The sequence below is a fragment of the Epinephelus moara genome, chromosome 9, assembly GCF_006386435.1.
Source record: "Epinephelus moara isolate mb chromosome 9, YSFRI_EMoa_1.0, whole genome shotgun sequence".
Classification (NCBI taxonomy): domain Eukaryota; kingdom Metazoa; phylum Chordata; class Actinopteri; order Perciformes; family Serranidae; genus Epinephelus; species Epinephelus moara.
The window spans coordinates 2,641,715-2,664,521 of record NC_065514.1 but is presented as its reverse complement, the minus strand read 5'-3'; the positions used below and the strand labels follow the sequence as shown (position 1 = coordinate 2,664,521).

General features: G+C 37.6%; 2 protein-coding genes across 2 annotated transcripts in view; both read left to right on the top strand.

Moving 5' to 3' along the window:
* LOC126396061 (E3 ubiquitin-protein ligase MARCHF5-like) overlaps window positions 1-15,689 on the top strand; it is a 158,653-nt gene extending 142,964 nt beyond the window's left edge. The window contains exon 8 of the transcript XR_007570511.1: window positions 15,482-15,689. The gene's annotated coding sequence lies outside the window, so the exon portion shown is untranslated. The remainder of the gene's footprint in view (window positions 1-15,481) is intronic.
* Window positions 14,581-18,434, top strand: ved (ventrally expressed dharma/bozozok antagonist). Its single transcript, XM_050053892.1, has 3 exons — window positions 14,581-14,933; window positions 15,949-16,208; window positions 17,722-18,434. The coding sequence occupies exons 1-3, from the start codon at window positions 14,693-14,695 to the stop codon at window positions 18,097-18,099; spliced, it is 879 nt and encodes a 292-aa protein (XP_049909849.1). The 5' UTR covers window positions 14,581-14,692; the 3' UTR covers window positions 18,100-18,434.
* Window positions 18,435-22,807: the final 4,373 nt, after the last annotated feature.

The following is a 22,807-nucleotide window of genomic DNA, read 5'->3' as shown; positions in this document are numbered from 1 at the left end:
GGGCATATCTCCACCTATCGTAGAGGAGTCGCACATACTTGGCTCAATAAATGGATTCCCCTCCCGTGCTTGTATACTGGGACAAGGACAGGAGTCAAGCTGTAACTGTAGCTCCACTTCACTGTGACTGGAAACACACTGTGCGAGTGGGCCTCAGTTTAAACCTCCAGATTGACATGAATTCAGGCTGAAATAAAGTACATTTTTCTGCCTCTGAACAGTGAGGTGGATCATTGTGGAGGAAACCAGTGCTTGGAAAAGTGCTTGAAAGTCCTTGAATTCAACTCGGCCCTGTCTGAACGAACCCTGCATCTACTCTGAAATAGGAGCTAAAGAGGTCGGCGTTCTGAGAACAGTCATCAGTCCTGGTTCTTGTGGTGCGGACACATTTAAACGTTTTTTATCTGCTCCTTTAAGTCTAACGTCGCACTGGTAATCAAGCTGGGCAGTGTGTGGAAGCTACTGAATAACACTGGACATAAATTCTCTATTGTGAAATACACTCAGTTACCAGTTTATTAGGTACCTTTGAATGTAAAGCTGCTGCAGTCTAATGAGACAGTCCTCCTCAATGAAGGTTATAATGTTCAGTTTGTGTTTTAACTGTTTCAGAGACGTGTTGATTCGACTGTTCAGGATGAAGTTTGTGTTGCTGTTAAACTGTAGGATTAATTGTTGTATTAGACCATTAACAACCCAATAAACTGCTAACTGAGTGCAGCTATCCTCGATTAAAAAATTCACACCTCAGATATTAAATGCTGTGATCCTGCTGCTACCTCTGTAACATGAGTGCCTGTGAGACGGTGTTTGTTTTAACCTGCTGAGCTGAGCTGTGCTGACTGCTCTTTACTTTGAAATAAAACGTATCAATTAAGTCTGGAAAGGAAGGAAAAGTCTGGTGATATTATATACATTTTTATTGTTAATAAATCTGTCATGGTTACGATAGAGGAAGAGTCACTGGGTTCATCCCCATTACAGAGAAATACAAAACTGTCCTAATGAACCTTCATTAATATAGGCCTATATTTTATCTCCAAGTGCACGTCACACACTGAGCGAGCCGCCTGTTAATGATGCTGTGGGCTAATGGGCATGTAGCTACTTCCATGTTTCAGATGATACGTCATGTTTGTAGTCGACCAATGAAGATGAGTTTACATATCACCTTGGGTTCGTCCTTCACCTTCTCAAAATGATCCCACACTTTGGATTTCCTGCCCGACATGTTATTAACTAGCCTGTGGAATAACCGCAGGTACCAGCCCTGGAGATTAACCTGACGAGGACACTTCCTGTGTCTGCCCTTTCAAAGTAAAGTCACACATGGTCCAGTCATATAGGTTTGGATTTATTTTGACAAGGCGCAGCTCCTGATAGAGTTTCATGTTTGTTTGTTTTGTTTTTCTGTGACTAAACGACCAATGAAATCTTGCAGATTAATGACCTTTCTGCTCGATCATCAGGGGGCAGCCCTAGTTTTCGGGTTGTCCGTACATCTGTCCGTCCCATCCTTGTGAGCATGATTTCTCAAGAACATCTCAAGGGAATTTTGTCAAATTTGACACAAACATCCACATGGACTGAAGAATGAACTGATTCTAGTTTTGTGGTCAAAGGTCGGTGTGACCTCACAAAATATGTTCTTGGCCGTAACTCAAGAATTCATACACTAATTATGACAAAATGCACCACCAATAGGAACCCCGTAGGAATTTCTTCGAATTTGGCACAAACGTCCACTTGGACTCAACAATAAACTGATTTGATTTTGGTGGTCGAAAATCAAAGGTCAGTGTGACCTCAAAATTTGTTTTTGGCCATAAATGAAGAATTCATTCTCTACTTATGACACAAATGTCTAACAGGATAAAATAATGAAGGTCAAAAGGTCAAAGGTCAGCTTGACTGTGACATCATCATGTTTTAACGTCATATCTCAGGAACAGAAGGGGAGACATTTGGTCAGATACTGAATTGGTGACTCTAATCTTGAAACTGAGCTGATCTCAAATTCAACGTGACAACAAAAAGGCCTTAAATTTGAATTAACTACAAACAGTTTATCTAATTTCATTTAAGGATTTTTTAATCTTTTTGTGAAAGTGAGAGAAGCCTTTTTATATTATAGCTACATTTCTAATGTTGTAAACAATTTAAAAACTATAACACTGTCATTTTACTTCATACTTGCACTTATATATATGATATCAGTCTTAAAGGCTGCAAAGAAGGAATTCACTCCTTTCCCAAAAAGAGAAAACACAAACGTCGGTTGGTTTTTCCTGAACAGTCACTCTGTGAGGGGATTAACTCAGCAGCAGATTGTGTTAAATAAGAGACATGATAAGAAAAGTTTGATCCAATCAAACAAGAACAGAGCTGAACTTTAAAACTTTATCATCAGTTTGACAAGGAAATACAGAAAATGACTCTGTAAGCTGGTGCTTTGCTAAGATGTCTCTACTTTAATGTTTCTGCACAACTCGTCGCTTCACGCTCAGCAGGACGTGTTTTAGTGTCTTAAGGAACACACACACACACACACACACACACACACACACACACACACACACCTGTGTACTGCTGACCTGTATTATATAACGTCCTCAGCTTCTTATCTGTTTTCAAGAGAAAACCACACAGCAGAGATCCCACAGCAGATCTCAGCGACAGGAAGTCACTCTGTACATCCACTCCTGAACGTCAGCACACGTTTGAGGTGCTCGTGTTTTACTTCTACTTTATAATTAAACTCCACCACATCTCTGGGAATATCGTACTTTTTACTCCGCTACAGTTGTCTGATAACTTTAAGTAGTTTTCAAAAGAAGATTTTACATTAAAAAAGCCCAATAATCTCATTGAAACACACTATAAGTGATTAAACCAAAGAAACTGTCCCGTTGTGTCTCCTTGTCATGTTTCACACGTCGCTGAGTTTTAAGCAGTTCCATCAGAAAAGACATTTTCCAACTAAACTTCTAAAAACACAGCAGTGAAACGATAGTGTAGTCCTATAGCTGCTACAGAGTCACAGCTGTGACTACAGTAAAAGTGCAAACGATCCAATATTTCACAAAAAAGAGTAGGAAAAACAAAAAAAAACAGGAAACAGATCTGTGTGTCTGAAAGCTTTGTCTGTGACAGTGTGAGACAGCGTGGCGTCGGCCTCCTGACGTGACGCGGTCGCTGTTTCTTTGCAAGAATTTAAGGTTACATGAACGTTCCTGTTCAGACGTTCCATTAGTCATGTGACGACCCCTCAGATTTATCTGGTGACTCTTTGGAGGGGCCCGACCCCCAGGTTGGGACCCACTGGACTAAACTACCTGTGTATGAAGCAGTTCAAACTGTCTCCACCTGCAGCAGCTGTAACATGCTGCTCCGACCGTCACAGATCAGTCACTGGAGATCTGAATATTTCTGCACTTTGTTCTTCAATGTGTATTAAATCTGCATAATCCTCCTGATTCCTTCTCGTCCTGCGGGTTTTATACAACAGAGATGCTTGTGTGTGTGTGTGTGTGTGTGTGTGTGTGAACTCACAGGCGTTTCCTTCACCTCTTCCTAACAGCCTCATTAACCTCTAAATACCAGTTTAACATCAAAGGCCGTGTCAGAGCTCTCACCTCCGTCTCCTCTCACGTCCACGCTCTTTGACGTGCACACACTTCCTCACGTCCTCACAGTTTATTTATTTCCTTTATTTTTCCGACAATACAGCTGCATGAAATGTAAATAAAACACTACGCACAGTTTATAGTTGTAAAAAAACGCAGTCAGGAGGTCAAAAATAAAGCTTTCATTAATGTTTCTGCGTCAGCGTTGACACGTCTCTGTTTCTGACACCGAATGTGTGAAGCAAAAGTTTCTGAGGGAGAAGGAGACATCGTCCTCCGCCGAGGAGACTGTCAGTCTGAGCCGCTGTGAGAACAGAGAGCAGAGGGATGTGTATGTTAATGTGAATTAATTCAGCTGTGGACAAAGGACTTACAGCACATAGCTTCATCTCAGTTTGAAAAACTAATGATGTGTAGTTTAAGTTTATTAAAGGAATTAATAGAAATGTTATCTCACTCCTCTTCACTGCCTCACCATGGTTTATTCACCTGACATGTTCCTGTAGAGAGAAAAGGACGACTTAAAGACTTAAAGAGGAAATAATGAAGTAGTGGCAGCAGCACTCACATCCTTTTACTTGAATGTACCGAAACAATTTAAAAATACTCCGAAACAAGTAAAACTTCTGCATTTAAAAACCTTTCCAAGTAAAAAACAGAAGTGCTGTCAGAAAATGTAAAGTATGAAAAGTAAAAGTACCTCAACATTATACTTAAGTTAAACATTTCAGCACCTCTCTTTAATATCAACAGTGAAAACAGAGGTCTGTTTGTTTGTTTGTGAATAAGCACGAGCTGTTTATGCTTTGAGCACCACAAACAGAAACCCATTCACCTCCATTCACCTGAGGAAAGAGCCAAAGTCTCAGCTGCAGATTTCTGAAAAACTTAAAGTATTAAAAAGAATAAAAAGCCTTAATGTCAGTGAACAGACTAAATTCAGGAGCGCTGCTTCTGATCAGCTGAATAAAAACACACAAGAACAACTTCAGCAAACCAAAAAATCCACAGCTGATGTAATGTGATTAATACACTAAAATACATTTATTTGTTTGCACTAGAATAAAATCTAGTAATTACACACGAATAATGTAATTATTGCATTAGAATAAATGTGATTATTAAACTTAAATATATTTTTTGACTTGAATAAAAGTCATTCTTACTCTTAAATAGAACATAATTATTATAACAAAATAAATGTAATATTATCTTACTATATGATGATGAAAACTCTGTGTGTGTGTGTGTGTGTGTTCCCCGTTTTTCTCCTCACAGACTTGGTCAATCCATGTGAAATTTGGCACAGTGGTAGAGGGTCATGGGAGGATGCCAATGAAGCAATATTACATCAATTGGCCAAAGGGGGGCGCTATAGCAACCGATTGAAATTGCAAACTTTGAATGGGCATATCTCATGCCCCGTATGTCGTAGAGACATGAAACTTTGCACAGAGATGCCTCTCCTCATGAGGAACACATTTGCCTCAAGAACCCATAACTTCCGCTTATATAGATTTTCCGCCATTTTGAATTTTTTGAAAAACACTTCAAATGGATCTCTTCCTAGGAAGTTTGAGCGATCTGCATGAAACTGGGTGAACATAATCTAGGGACCAATATCTAAAGTTCCCTCTTGGCAAAAGTTGGAAAACTTACTAAAACTGAGCTTCTATAAGGCAATGAATATTGCGGAGGGCGTGGCTCATCACATAAAGGTGTATAACATCTCAAGGGTTTCACCCATCACCACGCAACTTTGTAGGCATATGACCACACATAATCTGAGGGGACCCCTCCATTATTGACCCCATCAAACAAAATGGGGGCGCTAGAGAGCTCATTTCTTATCTAGGCCTAACCGCCATATGGATTTTTACTAAACTTGGTAGATATGTAGAACAGGACGCCTCAAGGTGACTGGAGAAATTTAACTCTAATTGGCAACTGGGTGGCGCTATAACAACAGAAAAATGCTTCAAAATGGCTAAAATGCGACCGATCGCTGTGGCTCCCCCTGTGGACCAATGTTGGTGTTGTTTTCTAATGTTTGGTATGACTAAGTCATGGTATGGTATGCTGCACATAATCACGGAAACTGTCAGTGTGTCATTCTGTCAGTCAGTCATTCTGTCTGTCCCATGTTTTTCTACTCACTGACGTGGTCAATCTATGTGAAACTGCACATAGGCATTGAGGACTGGCATAGGTAGACGGTGACAAAGCTACCAATGGGTATGGACTAGTATTTATAAATGTAATGACTGACAAAGCTACCAATGGGTATGGACTAGTATTTATAAATGTAATGACTGCATATGATCCAGTAGGTTCGTCCTCATCAGCACGTCTCAACATTTGTTTGTTTTTTATTATTTGAGCGAACTGATCCTTTAAATCACCTCCTTGTTTGTTTATTTGCAACACAAAGTTTGCTCCGAGTGTTTAATCTTTGTTTATGTCTGTTTTCGTGTGTGTGTGTGTGTGTGTGTTATCATCCATGATGGGGGGGTCATCAGTCCTCGGCCCCAGCAGGCTGCCTCTGTCTGTGGTGAAACAGTCTCCTGCTGAGCTCGTCTTTGATTGGCTCCATTCAGACTCTTTCATCTCTAATGGGCCTGTTTGCTGCTCTGTTATGGACACAAACACACCTCCACCCCCTCAGGCTGCTGTCGAGAGACCAGAGGGAGACACATGTCCCAACCTGGCCCTCAGATCTCTGCATACAGGAGGGAATGTCTGCGTCTCTATCAGCTGATAAAACCCCAAATCAGTCTCAAACTTTAACACAGAAAATCTTATTGTCAACAAATCTCACAAAAAGACCCAAAACTACAAGTTAGTCCTTTTTGTAATAGTTTCTGCCCCCTGTGCTTGGCTCTGTGGTTCCTACTGAAGACCTAACACTTTAAAAACACAAATAATTTATTAAAAACAGCTGATTACTGTAGTTTTGAATCATAATATATTTATTGAGGACTATTTTCAGCAGCAGATTAATCCACATTTGGTGCTCTGCAATGAGGTGTTAATAACTCTGATCAACTGAAAGTCAAAAAGTTTGCTCTTGAGATAAAATTTCATCACAACATATTTTACTTGATTAACAGGCTGCATGAGTTCATCATGAATCCTCTTTAAGTTGTTTTTATGTTTCTTTTTTACATAATTTCTCATCCCTTTGACAAAAAGACTCACAATTTGTCCCCTAAAATATCAATTCTCAAGAGGAAGAGCAGGAAAAGTAAAATTAGCAATAACCCCCAAAAAATGTAAAAAAAAAAAAATATATATATATATATGTATATATATACATATATAATAAGATAAAAACTGATAGAAATAGATAATGATAAAATTTAAAAAAAAAAAAATACATATACCCTTGGCCTCACCGCTGGCCAAAAAATTTAAATTAAACAAAAAAAAATACATATACCCTTGGCCTCACCGCTGGCCAAAAAATTTAAATTAAACAAATATGTTGTCGGAAAAAAATATGTGTTTGATGAGTGACACGTTTCAAAATTTAAATAAAACAAATATATAAAAGCAGCAAACAGCCATTTGTTACAATTGTGCATGTTCAGCTTCAAAAAGAAATAAATAAAAGGCACAAGTTAAATTAAGTTTACGCATTTAAAAACAACTTTCTTTCATTTGAACTAAGAAGATGCTTCAGTTCCTCCTCATGTGACTGTTCTGTGTATTTTATTCCCTGGAAATAATTTGTTCATTGTCATTACACTCAGGTACAATAACAATTTGCACGACTTATCTTGATGTACGCTCTAAAAAGAATCCACTGGTTCAACCTAAAGAAATTATGTTATTGTTTCTAATGCATATTTTTAAGTAGGTCCAACTCATTAACTCTGACATTAATGAGTTATTTTATAACCTAATGAACTCAATTTGTTTGGTACAACCAACAGGATTTGCTTTGACCTCAAAAACCTTAATTAAGTTGAACCAACATAATATTTCTCTAAAAGTTGAGGTGATATTTGGTGGTCACATTATTTTATTTAAGATATTATAACTTATTATTTTACTGAAATCCCACGCAAAAATGTTTTTGGTTTTGCTAACTGACTAAAACACATTAATGAAACAAACATAATTTTTTAATGCTGAAAAACGTCTTTATTTTAAGTGTTGGACCCATGAATCATTTTTAAAGTGTAGTTTGAATAAAAAATAAATAAATAAAAGTAGCAAAACAGTCGTAGAAGTCGCATCATGTTAAAAAAAAGGCACAAGTTAAATTAGATTTACGCATTTAAAAACAAACACCTTTCATTTGAACTAAGAAAACTTATCGTTGTGCTTCAGTCTCCGTCCTTTACCTTACTTCTTTGTGTATTTTATTCCCAAATGATTTGTTTACTGTCATTACCCTCAGGTACAATGAAATTTCACGACTTATCGTGATGTAGTTTAAATAAAACAAAAAATAAAAGTAGCGGAACAGCCGTTGAAAAGGTGTCAAGTTTAAAAAGGCTCAAGTTAAAATTTCTGTCATTTGAAGTAAGAAAACTTTGTGCTTCCTGACGATGTTGACAAAAAATATCAAAAATAATTACAAAACTTTTCTTTTTTTGTGCATATTATTCCCCAGAAATGATTTGTTGCCTTTAATATTTATGATATTTTCAGTTTCGTCCTGCAGCAGTTGAGCTCCCATTGAGCTAAAAAACAAGCTAACATGTGTAAATAAAGCTGAATGGATTCCTCTATGCAGATGAAGGTGCTGATGACGCCCAATAATCATTGATCCTTTCTGCCGGCAGACTCCAGCAGTTGCCCGCCCCGTCTGTAACACAGTCAGTTAAGGCCTCTTCCCCTGTCCCATTGATCCCTATCAACCTCATCAAAGGCTCCTGGGGCTTTGATGGGGCCGGCGGGACGGGTCCCGGTGGACGAGCAGGCGCTGCGACTCCCCTTATCACATGAAGGACAGGAGAGGGGACAGAGGTCTGTCTCGTCTTTAGACTGTGACATTTAAATATCTCCCATGAATCCAGGAGCTGGAGGCCGTGCTGCTGTGACGCGGCACACCTGAGGGTTACCAAGGTTTTATGGCAGGTAATAGTCCATATCCCCCAAACCCTGACAGGTAAAGCAACGTCTCACTGATGTGGTGGAGTGTGTGTTTGATGAGTGACACGTTTCAAATTGTTTTAATTCCTCTAAGACACCACAGTCGACCCTCCACCATCAGAGAGTGTGTTTCCTTGTAAACAGTAAACAACAACAACACCGCCATCTTTGAAGAATACTTTAATAAATATTTACTCGTCATGGAGACAGACACACGTGATGCATCAGTGTTACAGCTGTAGCTGCTCCAGGTGGAGACAGTTTGAGCTACTTTATACACAGTTAGTTAGTCCAGTGGTTCCCAACCTGAGGTCGGGCCCCTTCAAAGGTCACCAGATAAATCTGAGGGGTCGTCACAAACATCTGAGAAGTTTAGTCAAAACCACTGATTTACGCTTTACGTACTGAGGAAACTAAGTAAAAAATACTAAACGAAATATGCTCCATTAGAACACATTCACACTGCCACTATTTGGTCCACTTCCACGGATACTTTGGTATGTGTGAGTGCTCACTCTAACTCTGGTGCGGACCAAATGAGCGAACCCTGGTCCGCTTGAAAACTGTCTCGGTTCACTTGCAAGTGAACCCTGGTGCGGCTCGCTCACAGTGGGAAATGCAAACGGACCATCCAGTGAACCAAAGAGAGGAAGTGAACCAAAGAGAGGAAGTGACGTAGAGCGCAGTGCATTTGGGGTACGCATGCTTTTTTTCTTTTGTTTCGGGCAGCATCGCCCCAAACGAGCAGCTGCTGTAATGCGTGACGTTGTCCAGGCGGTTTGGTCCGCTTTAAAAAGTGCAGTGTGAAAGTGAACCGAACCAAATGGAGGTGTGAAATTTTTTGGCATTCCCCGCCCAATCGAACCAAGTGCCCCGGACTATCCTGGTGTGAATTCTGTATATAATATCCTCCTGACGACAAAGTACGGACGTCACAGCAGCTAAATGTACGACAGAATTTCTTACTGCCGCAGGTGAAAACTGAGTTTGTGGATTAAGAGTTAAATTTTTAAACCTGCAGACTGATGAACTTTCTCGGAGCTGCTCGTCACAGAGCAGGATGAGGGAGCTGATGAGGTGGAGCAGGCTGACACTGAGACTATCCTCCTCCATTATACAACAGACAGACAGACAGACAGACAGAGAGGCAGACAGACAGACAGACAGACAGAGAGGCAGAGAGGCAGACAGACAGAGAGGCAGCGCTGCAGGGTCGGAGTGACGACAAATGATCAGGACCTTGATCCACCACCTTTGGGATGTGCTGGAACGGGAGATTCTCATCATGGATGTGCAGCCGACAAATCTGCAGCAGCTGTGTGATGTCATCATGTCAATATGGACCAACATCTCTGAGGAATGTTTCCAGCACCTTGTTGAATCTGTGACACCAAGAATGAAAGTATGAAGTGACTTTACACATCTGCAGCTCGTCCTTTAAAGAACTCATCAACAGTAAATGAACTGTATTCTGTTAATAAGCTGAGTTAGAACAACCACAGGAGACGGAGTAAAACCACAGTAGATTACAGTAGAACCAGAGTTGATATCACCTGTGACATGATGATGTCACTGTGTTTCCTCAGGAGCTTTATGGCGTGCGTCTCATGTTGGGCGTGTTGCTATCAAAGCTCAGAGTCTCTTTGAAGTGACTCAGGATCTGTTAATGAGCTGTTAGCACCACCGCCCCTCCTCCTCCTCCTCCTCCTCCTCCTCCTCCTCCTCCTCCTCCTCCGTGGACTCATTTGCGTTTTCTTTTGCTGATTTTAGGAAATTTGGTTCACTGAAAATAGAATTTTGCATTAAAATAGAAATCTGCTGAAAAATAAAATACAGTCATTAAATATTCTAATTTATTTATTTATTGTGTTCTGATGTGTTTTACAATAACAATCTTACTTTTTTCTTCATGTTCATGTGTCATTTTTCTTGTCTGTTTGTTTTTAGTTTGTTTTGTTTTTTAATTTAAAAAATGTACTGGCTGACTTTTTTCTTTTTTTCTTTACCAGCGGTTTTTTTTTGTTTGTTTTCTGTTTTTAATGGTTGTTTTTTTTTTTAATACGTTTTTTACTGGCTTTTATTTTATTTTATCTTTTTTTACTTTTTTCCATTACCATTTTTTTTATTATTATTATTTAAACTGGCTGTTTTTTTTAATTATTCTTTACCAGCTGTTTTGTTTGTTTGTTTGTTTGTTTTCTGTTACTTTAATGGCTGTTTTTTATATATATATATATATATTTTTACTAGCTGTTTTTTCTTTACCAGTTGTTTTTGTTTTGTTTTGTTTTGTTTTTTAGCTATTTTATTTTATTTTATTTTATTTTATTTATTTATTTATTTTTTTGGCCAGGTGTTTTTTTAATGAATGTTTTTACTGTTGTTTTTTTTAAATTGTGTTTTTTTTCTTAGTTTTTCTGACCCTTAAAAGAGAATGACACAAAAATAATCAAATATATTTTAATTCACATCACATCACATTTAAAAAAAAAAATGGAATACATTTTTTAAAATATTTTTAATGCCAATGTTTTATTTTTCAGTGTTTTTTTTTATTCAGTGTCGGTTTTTCCACTTTGAATGTCAAATTTCATTTTTGATGTCAAAAGTTTCTGTCACTGCTCTGTCTCCTCCCCCTTCTGTCCTCTTCCTCTCCTCTCCTCCTCCTCCTCATCCATTCAGCGGCTCGCGCGCTCTCATTACCTCATCAATGGAGCCGTGTCTTATTGACCAGATTAACCCTTTAAACCCACGATGTGTCTGACCCGCGTCATTTACACACAAACACCGCCTCCCTCCCCATCCTCCGTCCTTCATCCTTCCTCCTCCTGTCTCAGGTCCATCCAGGCCGCTGCCTGAGGGTGATGATGATGATGATGATGGTTGTGAGCCTCTTCACAGGTCGGATCGTCATCATCATCATCATCATCATCCTCAGCTCGTTATCAGTCACTTTAACTTGATCCCTTAATCCTCAGTTTGAGATGATTGAAGGCGCCTCAGAGTGGATTATTACGTCATACAGGAAGTACTTACAGGTACTTTTACATTGGTAAAGTATCCGAATACTTCCTCCACCACTGGGTTATACATACTTCGTGTGATCATGTGACATTTTTATAACAAACAATATTCCTGTGTCGTCAGCAGCTGCTGACAGATTAAAATATATTTTGCTTGCAGTGGATTTACTCGAGTACTGTACCTGAGTACAGCTGGTAGAAGTGGGAAGTTTTGCACTTTTTTCCACCATCTTTATTTATATTAAAAAATAATCTTATAAGTAACGACTGACTGAAGCTGTCAGCTTTGTAGAGTTCAGTATCTATGACACTGAAAAAATAATTTTGCATTGAAAAAAGGAATCCAAAAAATATTCAAAAGTATTTTATTGTAATTTTTTTTTTTTTTTTTTTTTTTTGCATTGTAATGTGTTTTTCAGTGACACCTTTACTCTTTTATTTTTTTTATTTTTCTCACTTCCAACTATTTGTTACTGTTTTGGTGTGGAAATAATCAGACCTTAAAAAAAGACATATAGAAAAATAAATAAAATATAAAATAAAAAAGTATTATAAATTTATAATTTATAAATATAAAAATATTAAAATAAATTTTAAAATATATATTTTTGATGCCTGTGTTTTATTTTTTTATTTTTCTATTTTTTTGCCATCAATAGTAAACTGCTGCTTTTTATTTTATTTTATTTTATTGTAACTTGTTTTTTTAAATTTTATTTTATCTTATTTTTTTATTTTATTTTATTTTATTTTATTTTATTTTATTTTATTGTAACTTGTTTTTTAAAATTTTATTTGATCTTATTTTATTTTATTTATTTTATTCTTTTTAATTCTATTTTAACTTCTTTTAACCTCTTTCAACAACAGTAAAATGCTACATGAGGATTTCTCCACATTAAGTACTTTTATTTCAGATAGTACTTGGATACTTTAACTTGTAATGGAGTATCTTTACACTGCTGTTGGTACTTTTACTTAAGCAAAAGATCTGAATCTGCTTCTTGTTCATCCTGTAACACGACTCTAGAAAGTCTCTCATTTGTTGAGATCATTGATCTCTGTCGGATCATTTTCTTTTAATCCTGATCAGTTAAACTCAAGATAACAAGCTCAGACGATGGTGAGTGTTTGTCTTTAATCTGGGATGATCCCGGATCAGTTTTATGAAACCACTCACTGCTCGTTTTGTTGCTGATTCACCTGACGGCTCCTTTTCAACCTGAGCTAATGGAGGTTAATGATCTGAGCTTTGATTAATGACCAGAAAAGACACATTATCAGGTGCAGCTCAGTCCTTCATAGAAACCACATGCTTTTATAAAGTAGATATTTCTGTTATGTTTTATAAACATATCTCCTGTGTCAACAACAAGCCTTTAAACTCTTTATGCCATCTTTACTACAGAGACTTCTCTCCTCTTTTCCTGCATCATCTTTGACTGACTTATTCAGGATTTAATAAATTTTATTTATTTATTTGTTTGATTTTATTTAAATATGGACTTATTAATATATTTTTCTATTTATTTGCTATTTTTTTTAATTTGACGGACTTGGACAGAGCAGTTAATTAATTAATTAATTTATTTTTATATAAATCTACTTTGTGTTTATTGTACTAAATTTATTTTATTTTTGTATTATACAATTTATTGTATATATTAAATTTTTATTACATTTTTTTGGGGCGGGGTGGGGCTTGGACTCAGCCGTTCATATTTTTATTCATTTATTTATTTTATGTTTTTTGTCTTTAGTCTTTTTTCTATTATAGAATTAATTGTATGTATTTAATTTTTTTTGTTAAATATTTTGTTATTTTATTTTTAGTTATTTGTGAATTAACAATATTTATATTTATTTATTTAAATAGTAACTTATTTTTATTTATTTTATTTTTGTATTTGGGGGACTTGGACTCAATTGTTCATATTTGTATTTACTCATTTAATTTTATTTATTTTACGTTATTTTTTGTATTATTTCATTTTTTTCTGTTATATAATTTATTGTATGTCTTTAACTTTTTAATGTGTTTTTTTTTCTTATTTTTTGTTATTTCTCAATTAGCAATATGTTTATTTATTTATGTTTTCAAATTTATTTTATAGTAACTTATTTTTTATGGGGTTTTTCTATTTATTTGTTAAAAAGAAATTGGGGGGCTTCATATTTTTTTTATTTAATGTAATTGTTTGTATTTTGTCATTTTTTTCTGTTCTAGATTTTATTGTTTGTATTTAAATTTTAATTGATTTTTTTTTCTTGTTTTATTTTTGGTTATTTTCTAAATCAGCAAATTATTTCTTTTTCTTTTTTTTTATTTGGGGGACTTCTTGTTAGGAGAATTATCTGTAAATTAAAAACCTTCATTCTGTCTTTATGTTACCTGTAAATTCAGAGGGGACGGTGGACTCTGTCGTGTCTTGTCATCTTTTCCCTGAACCTGGATGTGGACGGTCGGAGCAGACGACATGAATCCAGCTGAAACTGTGAAGAACAGGCCTGTATTTGTTTTACAGTGAGGACGTGGTTGTGGAGGAGATGCAGACAGTTTGGGCTGAGGTGTGTCTATTATCTTTTTTGGAGGCAGGAAGGAGGAGGAGGAGGAGGAGGAGGAGGTGGGGGGGGGGTCCTCCCAGACTCACTGGAGCCTCACTGTAACAGCCTCACTGAGACTGAATGAGACGTCTTAATTACTCCAGTTGTGAAAACTAAAGGAGGGAGGGTGGGACGGACGGGAGGACGTCTGCTTTGATCTCAGGTCTCAGGGAGTTTGATGCTCCCTATAAATACTCACAGGCTGTGATGAGGGGGCAGTTCAAACCCTCCAAGCACCAGGACCAGGACAGACCAGCACACCACCTCCTGCTCTTTGGACACAACTTTTAAATCTCCACTTTGAAACCAAAGGATTTACTCTAACACTTCACAGCCATGAGAGGACACTTCTCTATTGAGTGGATGGCTCAGAGCAGCCAGCAGCCTGCAGGGACAGAGACGGTCTCGGCCTCTGGACCTGGACCTGCTGCCTGTGGGACTCATTCAGAGAGTCTGCCGGGTTTTTACTGCAGACAGAAGTCTGAGAATGTACCAGAGCAGCAAGAAGCCAGGAGCCAGGGCCTGGATGGGTTCAGCCTGAGCTCCCTGCAGCACCAGACCTCTCACAGTAACCAAGGTGAGTCCAGACTTACTCACAGTACCTTTACTTTACTGGAGTATTCCTAATTTATGCCAATATCTTTCTGCTTCTCTACATCACAGGGAAAATGACTGCACTCTTCTACATTTATCTGAAAGTTACAGTTACTTTACAAATTAAAATCTCACACATAATCTGTTTCATCAGCTTTTAAAATACACTTTGAATCTCTTTAAGCAGATAAAAGATCACGTATGTGAAGAGTCACATTTTATAAAATGTCTTAATCATAATAAATCAGGTTCAGGTGCTGCAGAAATAATGCAAAAAAAAAAACTCAGTCCAAAGAGAAACACACACAGTCCATTGAGAAACTGTGTTTGAATGAGCTGTAAGGACCTGTGTGGAGTTGTGATGTCACAAAAACACTATATAAAGGTAGAAACTGCTGCTAAAGTGCCCTCACAGTGAGGGAGGATTTTTACTTGGTGCCAGCTTTATGCTGAGGCTTTACATAACGCTTGGTGGTGGTGTGTCTGTGTCACTCTGCAGTTACACCTCTGAAACACTAGTCAGCAGTAGAGGTTTCTGTGAAGTGCTGTAAAGTTTAGTTGATTCAAAACACACATTAAACACACATCAAACACACATTAAACACACATTAAACACACATTAAACATGGCTTAATAGAGACAGTTTCAAACACAAATCAGCTTCACTAAAACTCGCAGCATTCACAGACAAACACTTGTCTTTATCTGGACACATTTTCCCCACAAATACAACATGCTAACGTTATTAGCACAAGCCTAGCGGCTAGCAGAGATTTCCTCTGCTCTATTTTAGTGAAGGCTTTATTGTCTTCACAATTTATTGTTTCTTGTCTGTGAAATTAAAGTCAAGTGTCTTCTTCACCTGCTAGTTTCTACTTTCACAGCAGCTTTAGTTACTTAACAAATTAACGACAATGGAAACACACTCAGAGTTTATGAACCGTGTTGTGAATGTTTCCATCAGTCTAACAAGACGTCCTCTTTGTTCCTCTCTGCAGTGACTGAGGCAGGTTTCAGCAGCGGGACAGAGGAGGAGACGTCCGGTTACGAGAGTGAAGGAGGTCACTCCTTCTCCCCTTCAGCCCCTGCTGACTGCACCTCCACCTCCCCTGCGTCCCCTCCATCAGGGAGGAGGCCTCGCACGGCCTTCACGGCAGAGCAGATCAGCAGCCTGGAGAAGGCCTTCAAGAGGAACGCTTACCTGGGAGCACAGGACAAGGCGGAGCTCTGCAAGAGGCTCAACCTGTCTGACAAACAGGTAACAGCCCCACATGACTTATCAATTTATCATAATCAATACATTGGTATGTGTTTACTGGGGTCATGACCTCTGGGTTTTTATGACTCAATTTAAAAAATGTGTCTACTCCAAATAAAAATCTACAGGGTATTTCATAAGCTGCTTACAGTATTTTTGATTCAGTTCAATTCAATTCAATTTAATTTAATTTAATTTAATTTAATTTAATTTAATTTAATTTAATTTAATTTAATTTAATTTGATTCAATTCAATTCAATTCAATTCAATTCAATTCAATTCAATTCAATTTAAATGAGTGGTTGGGATTCAGTATTTCAAATTTTTCTTGATTTATTTTTGTCTTTTTATATATATATATGTGTATATAATAAAAAAATAATTAATTAATAATACAAATAACATTAAATACAACAGGCAAAAAGAAAATATTAAATAAAAATTAAACAAAAAAAAAAGTATGGACTTATGGACTTCAAACAGTAAAAAAAAAATCAAACTAATATATAGGAAAAAAATCAAAAAAAATCAAAAATACAATTAACCAAAAGTAAATATATATATATATATATATATATATATATATATATATATATATTTACTTTTTGTTAATTGTATTTTTGATTTTTTTTGATTTTTTTCCTATATATTAGTTTGATTTTTTTTTTACTGTTTGGTGGACTTCGACTCAGAAGTCCATACTTTTTTTTTTGTTTAATTTTTATTTAATATTTTCTTTTTGCCTGTTGTATTTAATGTTATTTGTATTATTAATTAATTATTTTTTTCCACCACTATACAATTTTCCTGTATTCATTCATTTAATTATTGTTTCTTATTTTATTTATTTTAGTAATTTATTTGTGTATTCAATTTAACTGATAGATTTACTTATTTATTACTTTTATCAATTTTTAAAATATATTTAATAGATTTTTTATCATTTGAGGGACTTGGACTCAGCAGTTCCACGTAATGGATTTTATTAAAAATTTACTTTTTGTTTGTTGTATTGAATTTTTTTTATTATTATTTATTTTTTTAATATTATTTTTTATTACTACTTTACAAATTTCTTCTTTCTTCTTTTATCACAGTTTTTCTCATTTTATTTTAAGCTAATGTAAATGATTTATTTGTATATATATATATTTAAATTATTATTATTTTTTTAATTATTCATTTTTTTATGTAGTTTCTATGTAGTTGTTTGATTTACTATATAATTTTCTTGTTTTTATTTGCATCTTTAAATTATTTTTTTCTTTTTAATTCTAGTTATTTGTTGGTGATTTATTACTGTTGTTGTTTGGGGGACATGGACTGATTTCATTTTGTGGATTTTTTAAATTTTTAAATTAAGTTGTTTTTTTTAAGAAATATTTTATTTATTGATTGATTGATTACATTTATGATTTCCCCAATAATATCTTGTCCTCAGCCCTGAGAGAAATGTTAATATTCTGCAGTGAAAACTTTGTCTCATGAGACTTTGTCTTTTCTTCTCCTCAGATCAGAAACTGGTTCCAGAACAGGCGGATGAAGCTGAAGAGGACGGTGCAGGACGCCCTGGCTCACGCCTGCCAAGCAAACGTGGCCTCTCAGTTCATGCATTACCCCGAGCTGCAAGGCTACAGGCCGGGGCCCTACCCCAGGTACCACTCAGCCGCTGCAGCAGCAGCAGCAGCAGCAGCAGCAGCAGCACAGGACGGCCCGGCTGCTGCCTCCTACATCCACCCACACAGCCTGCAGTACAGCTCCCCTCTGCCCAGCGTCCCCTCACTGCCCCTGGACTCCTTCTACCAGTACAGCAGCCTCCCAGGAGTCATGCTGCCCTCCACCTCCTCTCCACTCATGGCCTCCTACCCAACGTACCCTCAGTACTACTGATCCTGGACATGTGTATACCCAACGTACCCTCAGTACTACTGATCCTGGACATGTGTTTACCCAACGTACCCTCAGTACTACTGATCCAGCTGCTGTGATATTCTCTCAGACAAAATGAGACTGACATTTACATCCTGATAGGATCGCTGCTGACAGAAATATAAGGAGCAACATGGTGACCGCTGTGAAGCTTGAATCAAACAGGGTGGTGTGCAATAATGTGATTAATGTGTGTGTGTATAGTTTGGAAATATTTAAATCTGAATCTATGAAGTGTTTTATTTGATTTGTGTTTGTTATGTGAAATCAGATCGCTAAAATAAAATCATTATTAAACTCTACAGGTCATCTGGTGTGTTTTTATTTGTCATATCTGGAACAAGTGAGCTGCACGTACTCAGTCCTGTCCAGGGGCGTAGTGGACGCTGGAGTATGTTGGGTACATGTCCCCTGCATCTGCTGTGTCTGCCCTCAGTGTCTTCTGTACTTTTGCATTCTGTAAATTGAGTCTGACAGTCGTTCAACTCATTTCAACAAGTCAGAGCTGGTTTTTCCAAGTTGTCCTGGATGCACCGTGAGCAGGTGGGGAAGGTGCTGCTGATGTCACCACAGCAGAGAGGCCTGCTCCCTCTGTTGCCTCTGTGAGCGTCGAGCAGGGAGGAAAATGTGCAGCAAACAAGCCAGCAAGAGGCAGAAAACCCTGCACTCGATCTTCATGTCAACCACACCACATCCTCACTGTGACCTCGTCACATGTCCACGTTTGGTCATGGACTTTCCACGTCCACATATGACGTCCAAGGTACCCTGGGTGTGTTGGTTGTTGACGTTCCGGGATGCCCTGTCTTTTCACAGGGATGGGATGTGACCAAATACACTAAATATTTTGAGGTACTTGTACTTTACTTGAGTATTTTCATTTTCTGCCACCTTGTACGTCTACCCCACCACATCTCAGAGGGATATATTGTACTTATTACTACACTACATCTAAAAAATATGTATCAGTATTACTGATCTAACAATAAAATAAGTCTTAATATTGACACTCACAGGGGGTAATTTTCTGCAGAATGAGTACTTTTGATATTTAAAACATATTTTGCTGCTACTTTTGTACTTTTACCACAGGATTTTGGTTTGAACTTGTAACTGAATATTTCTTCATTGTGCTATTGATATTTTTACTTAAGCAAAAGGAGCTAAATACCACCATTTCTAAAAAGTAAAATTAAATTCATACCTCACAAAACTTAAAGCACAATAAAAATGTCTATTTAATTTCTCTGTGATATTTGCAAAACTGAAACCAGCACATAAAAACCCTCTGAAAATGTAACTGAGTTATTTAGAAAAAATATTTATTTATTTATTTTATTTTTTTCTATGTGTTTGATTTTTTACTATTTGGGGGACTTGCACTCAGCAGTTCCATTATTTAAATATCATTAAATATTTATTTTTTGTTATTTTTTTAAACTACTGTACAGTTTTCTGATATTAACTTTTTTTAATTAATTTATTTTTTTAAATACATATTTACTTATTTATTTTCTTTTAATTAGGTAAGAAATGTCCTACAAATGGCAAAAAAAATCTTTAGAAAATTATTATTTAAAAAAACAAGAGAAAACTTTATTTGTAATTATTATTATTGTTATTATTAATAATATTATCATTATCATTATCATTATTATTATTATTATTACATTTTAAGTTTATGTTACAATTATTATAAATTTTAGACACTCCTTTAGACCATTCTCTTGTTTTTAACTTTATTATTATTATTATTATTATTATTATTATTATTGTTATTGTTTTACTAATTTCTTGCTGATTTTCAGGCTCATTTCTTCTTTGGTTGCTCATTACCTTCATCCTGTGTTTTTACAAGAAATCAAAGGGTTAATGAAGCAGTGACGTCATGCTCCAGCTGGCGGGCACGCTCAGTGACACCAATCAAACACACCCATGATGTTGCGTCACCAACAGGTGTCTTCCGGAACTGACCAACGTGCAGAGTGAGGAGGGGCTCGTGCTGGATCCTTCAAGTGGATTAACCTGGTACTTCCTGCCGTCAGTGAGGAGCTGTGACGTGCAGTGAGGTGTGTGGACTGTTTACACTGGTTTCACTGGTCATACTGGGACAGAGAGGCTGAGCGGACTGGTCATACTTTGAGGATGAGGAGCGGTGAAGCTGTCCCTGGAGCAGATGGAGGAGGACTGCGCGGTGCACGAGACTCACATGATGACGCTCGGACAGGTGAGTACACTGTATGTTGCTAGGCAACGTGGAGTTGTGTGCGTGTGTGTAGTACAGTTGTGTAAAACCTGTATGTGTGTGTGGAGCTGATACAGTTTGGTGTGTGTTTTTTATATCTGTCCAGCTCTTTGGGATCAGTAGGATCTGATTATAAGAATAAGAATAAACTAGGTCTGGACATACACCTGTATCTGTATCTGTTCAACCATCTAAACCATCTGTATCCATAGATGTACTCGGAATGGGTGGAGTTTGAACTTGGAGTTTGGGCGTGGCTTAATCTGAAAATGAATATGTGATAATACAAGATAATGTGCATATGTCTCATCGCCGTTCGAGATGAGTCCCACCGCTCTTGTGTTGTCAGTGAATTCTATGATTGTATTTGTGGGGTGTGAAGGTGTGCAGTCAAAGGGGCTAAACACACAGCCTTGTGGTGCTCCTGTGCAGAGGGTCAGACTCAGGGAGGTGTAAGGGCTGAGTCTCACAGTGTGTGGGTGGTTGCTGAGAAAGTCCTTAAAGGTAGGGTCTGGAGGATTTTCCAGTTGCTGTTTGTAAACACACATTCAAATTTGGCCCCTCCTATCAGGCTCAACTCTCCCGGGTGTACGGAGCCCGGAGGTACGGAAGAAGGCTTCACAGAAGAGGTTCAGGCAAGGCTCGCGCTGGTGCACGCTCGGGCACGACACCTGCGCTCTCTCATTGGCTGGGGAAATCTCCGCCCAGAAGCGGTCTGAGCTCACAAAAACATCAAAATACAGTTAAAGGGCAGGAGCTCTGCAAACAGAGTCACCACCACACATGAATAGAAGCCCATAGGTGATGATGAAGCAGGATTTCATTTGTATGTGTCTATATTTTGTTTTGTTAGAAAATCCTCCAGATCCTACCTTTAAAGTATAACTTCGGTATTTTTCAACCTGGGCCCTATTTCCCGATGTGTATGTGTGCGTATGATTCATGGGTACAACTCGTTCTAAAATTGGTTCAGTGTTGGGGGAGGCGGATGCAGCGGGGAGCTGCGAAACGAGCTAAAACGGTAACGGGGGCAAATACGTCCTGTATAAGTTTGCACATTAAAAGTGCTTTTTTTTTGCCACTGACCGGTTCAGATCGCCAGCGCTGAACCACAGTCACAGTTGGTCAGTGAGACCAAGGTCCTGTAGTTTCCTGACCTGCCAGCAGGGGGCAATAGTGTTAAAAGCAGAGCTGTAATCCACAAACAGCATCCTGATGTACGTCCCCTTCTGCTCCAGGTGTGTTAAAGCAGTATGAAGGGCTGTATTTATGGTGTCCTCAGTGGATCTGTTTGCCCTGTATGTATACTGGTGCTGGTCTAAGGCGGAATTTATACTTCTGCATTGAATCAGCGCTGTAGCTAGAGTCAACGCTGTAGCCTGACGTGCACCTCCCCAGAAATGTAACTCCACGTCACAGTGACGCAGACCTCCTGCTGTCTGTCTCTGTAAGCTGAAACCATTTCCCTCAGTGGAAACAAAGCTTTGATTTACTTTAATTTCAACTAAACTTTACAGCACTTCACAGAAACCTCCACCGCCAACTAGTGTTCTGGAGGTGTAACTGCAGAGTGACACAGACACACTGCCGCACAAGTATAAATGCTCACAACAGCGTAGGCCACATGCGTAGGGTCTGATACACACGTATAAGTCCTGGTTAAGGCGGGGAGAGGGTGGATCTGATGTGCCCCAGGACTAGTTTTTCAAGGCACTATGAAGTGATGGGTGTCAGTGTGACTGGTCTGTATTCATTCAGGGAGCTGATGTTGGTCTGCTGGGGCACTGGGATGGTGATGGCCGGGACAATAGCACGCTGGACGCTGTGGTGTCCAGTTGTCGATTATATTTGATTTCCGGTCACTTCTTGTGAGGCTGAGGACGGTGGTTGTTTATTTATTGTTGGTAGTGAGTTGTGTGAAGAAGCTGCAGAGTTCATCTGACTTTGTTTCTGATGTTTTCCACTGTTGTGTGACTACACTGACATTTAACACATTGTATTCAGTACATGTTCTTTAATTTAACCTCTGTTATCTTTTAAAATGTGACAGTTACTGAGAATATATTTAATTTACCTACTTTTTACTTTAGGCAAGTACTTTTACTCGAGTTACATTTCTGTCAAGTCCTTGAGTACAATATTTTTTATACTCTTTCCATCCTTCATTATAACAGACCTACTTTTTACTTTAAGTACATTTTTACACACATGCTTTTACTTGTACTTGAGTAAATTGTATTCAAAGTAACAGTATTTGTTACAGTACAGTATTTTATGCAGTATTTTAGTCCTTTAGGCAGGTACTGTACTTGAGTTACAGTGAGGCAACATTGACTTACAGTGGGGCAAAAAAGTATTTAGTCAGCCACTGATTTTGCAAGTTCTCCTACTTAGAAAGATGAGAGAGGTCTGTAATTTTCATCA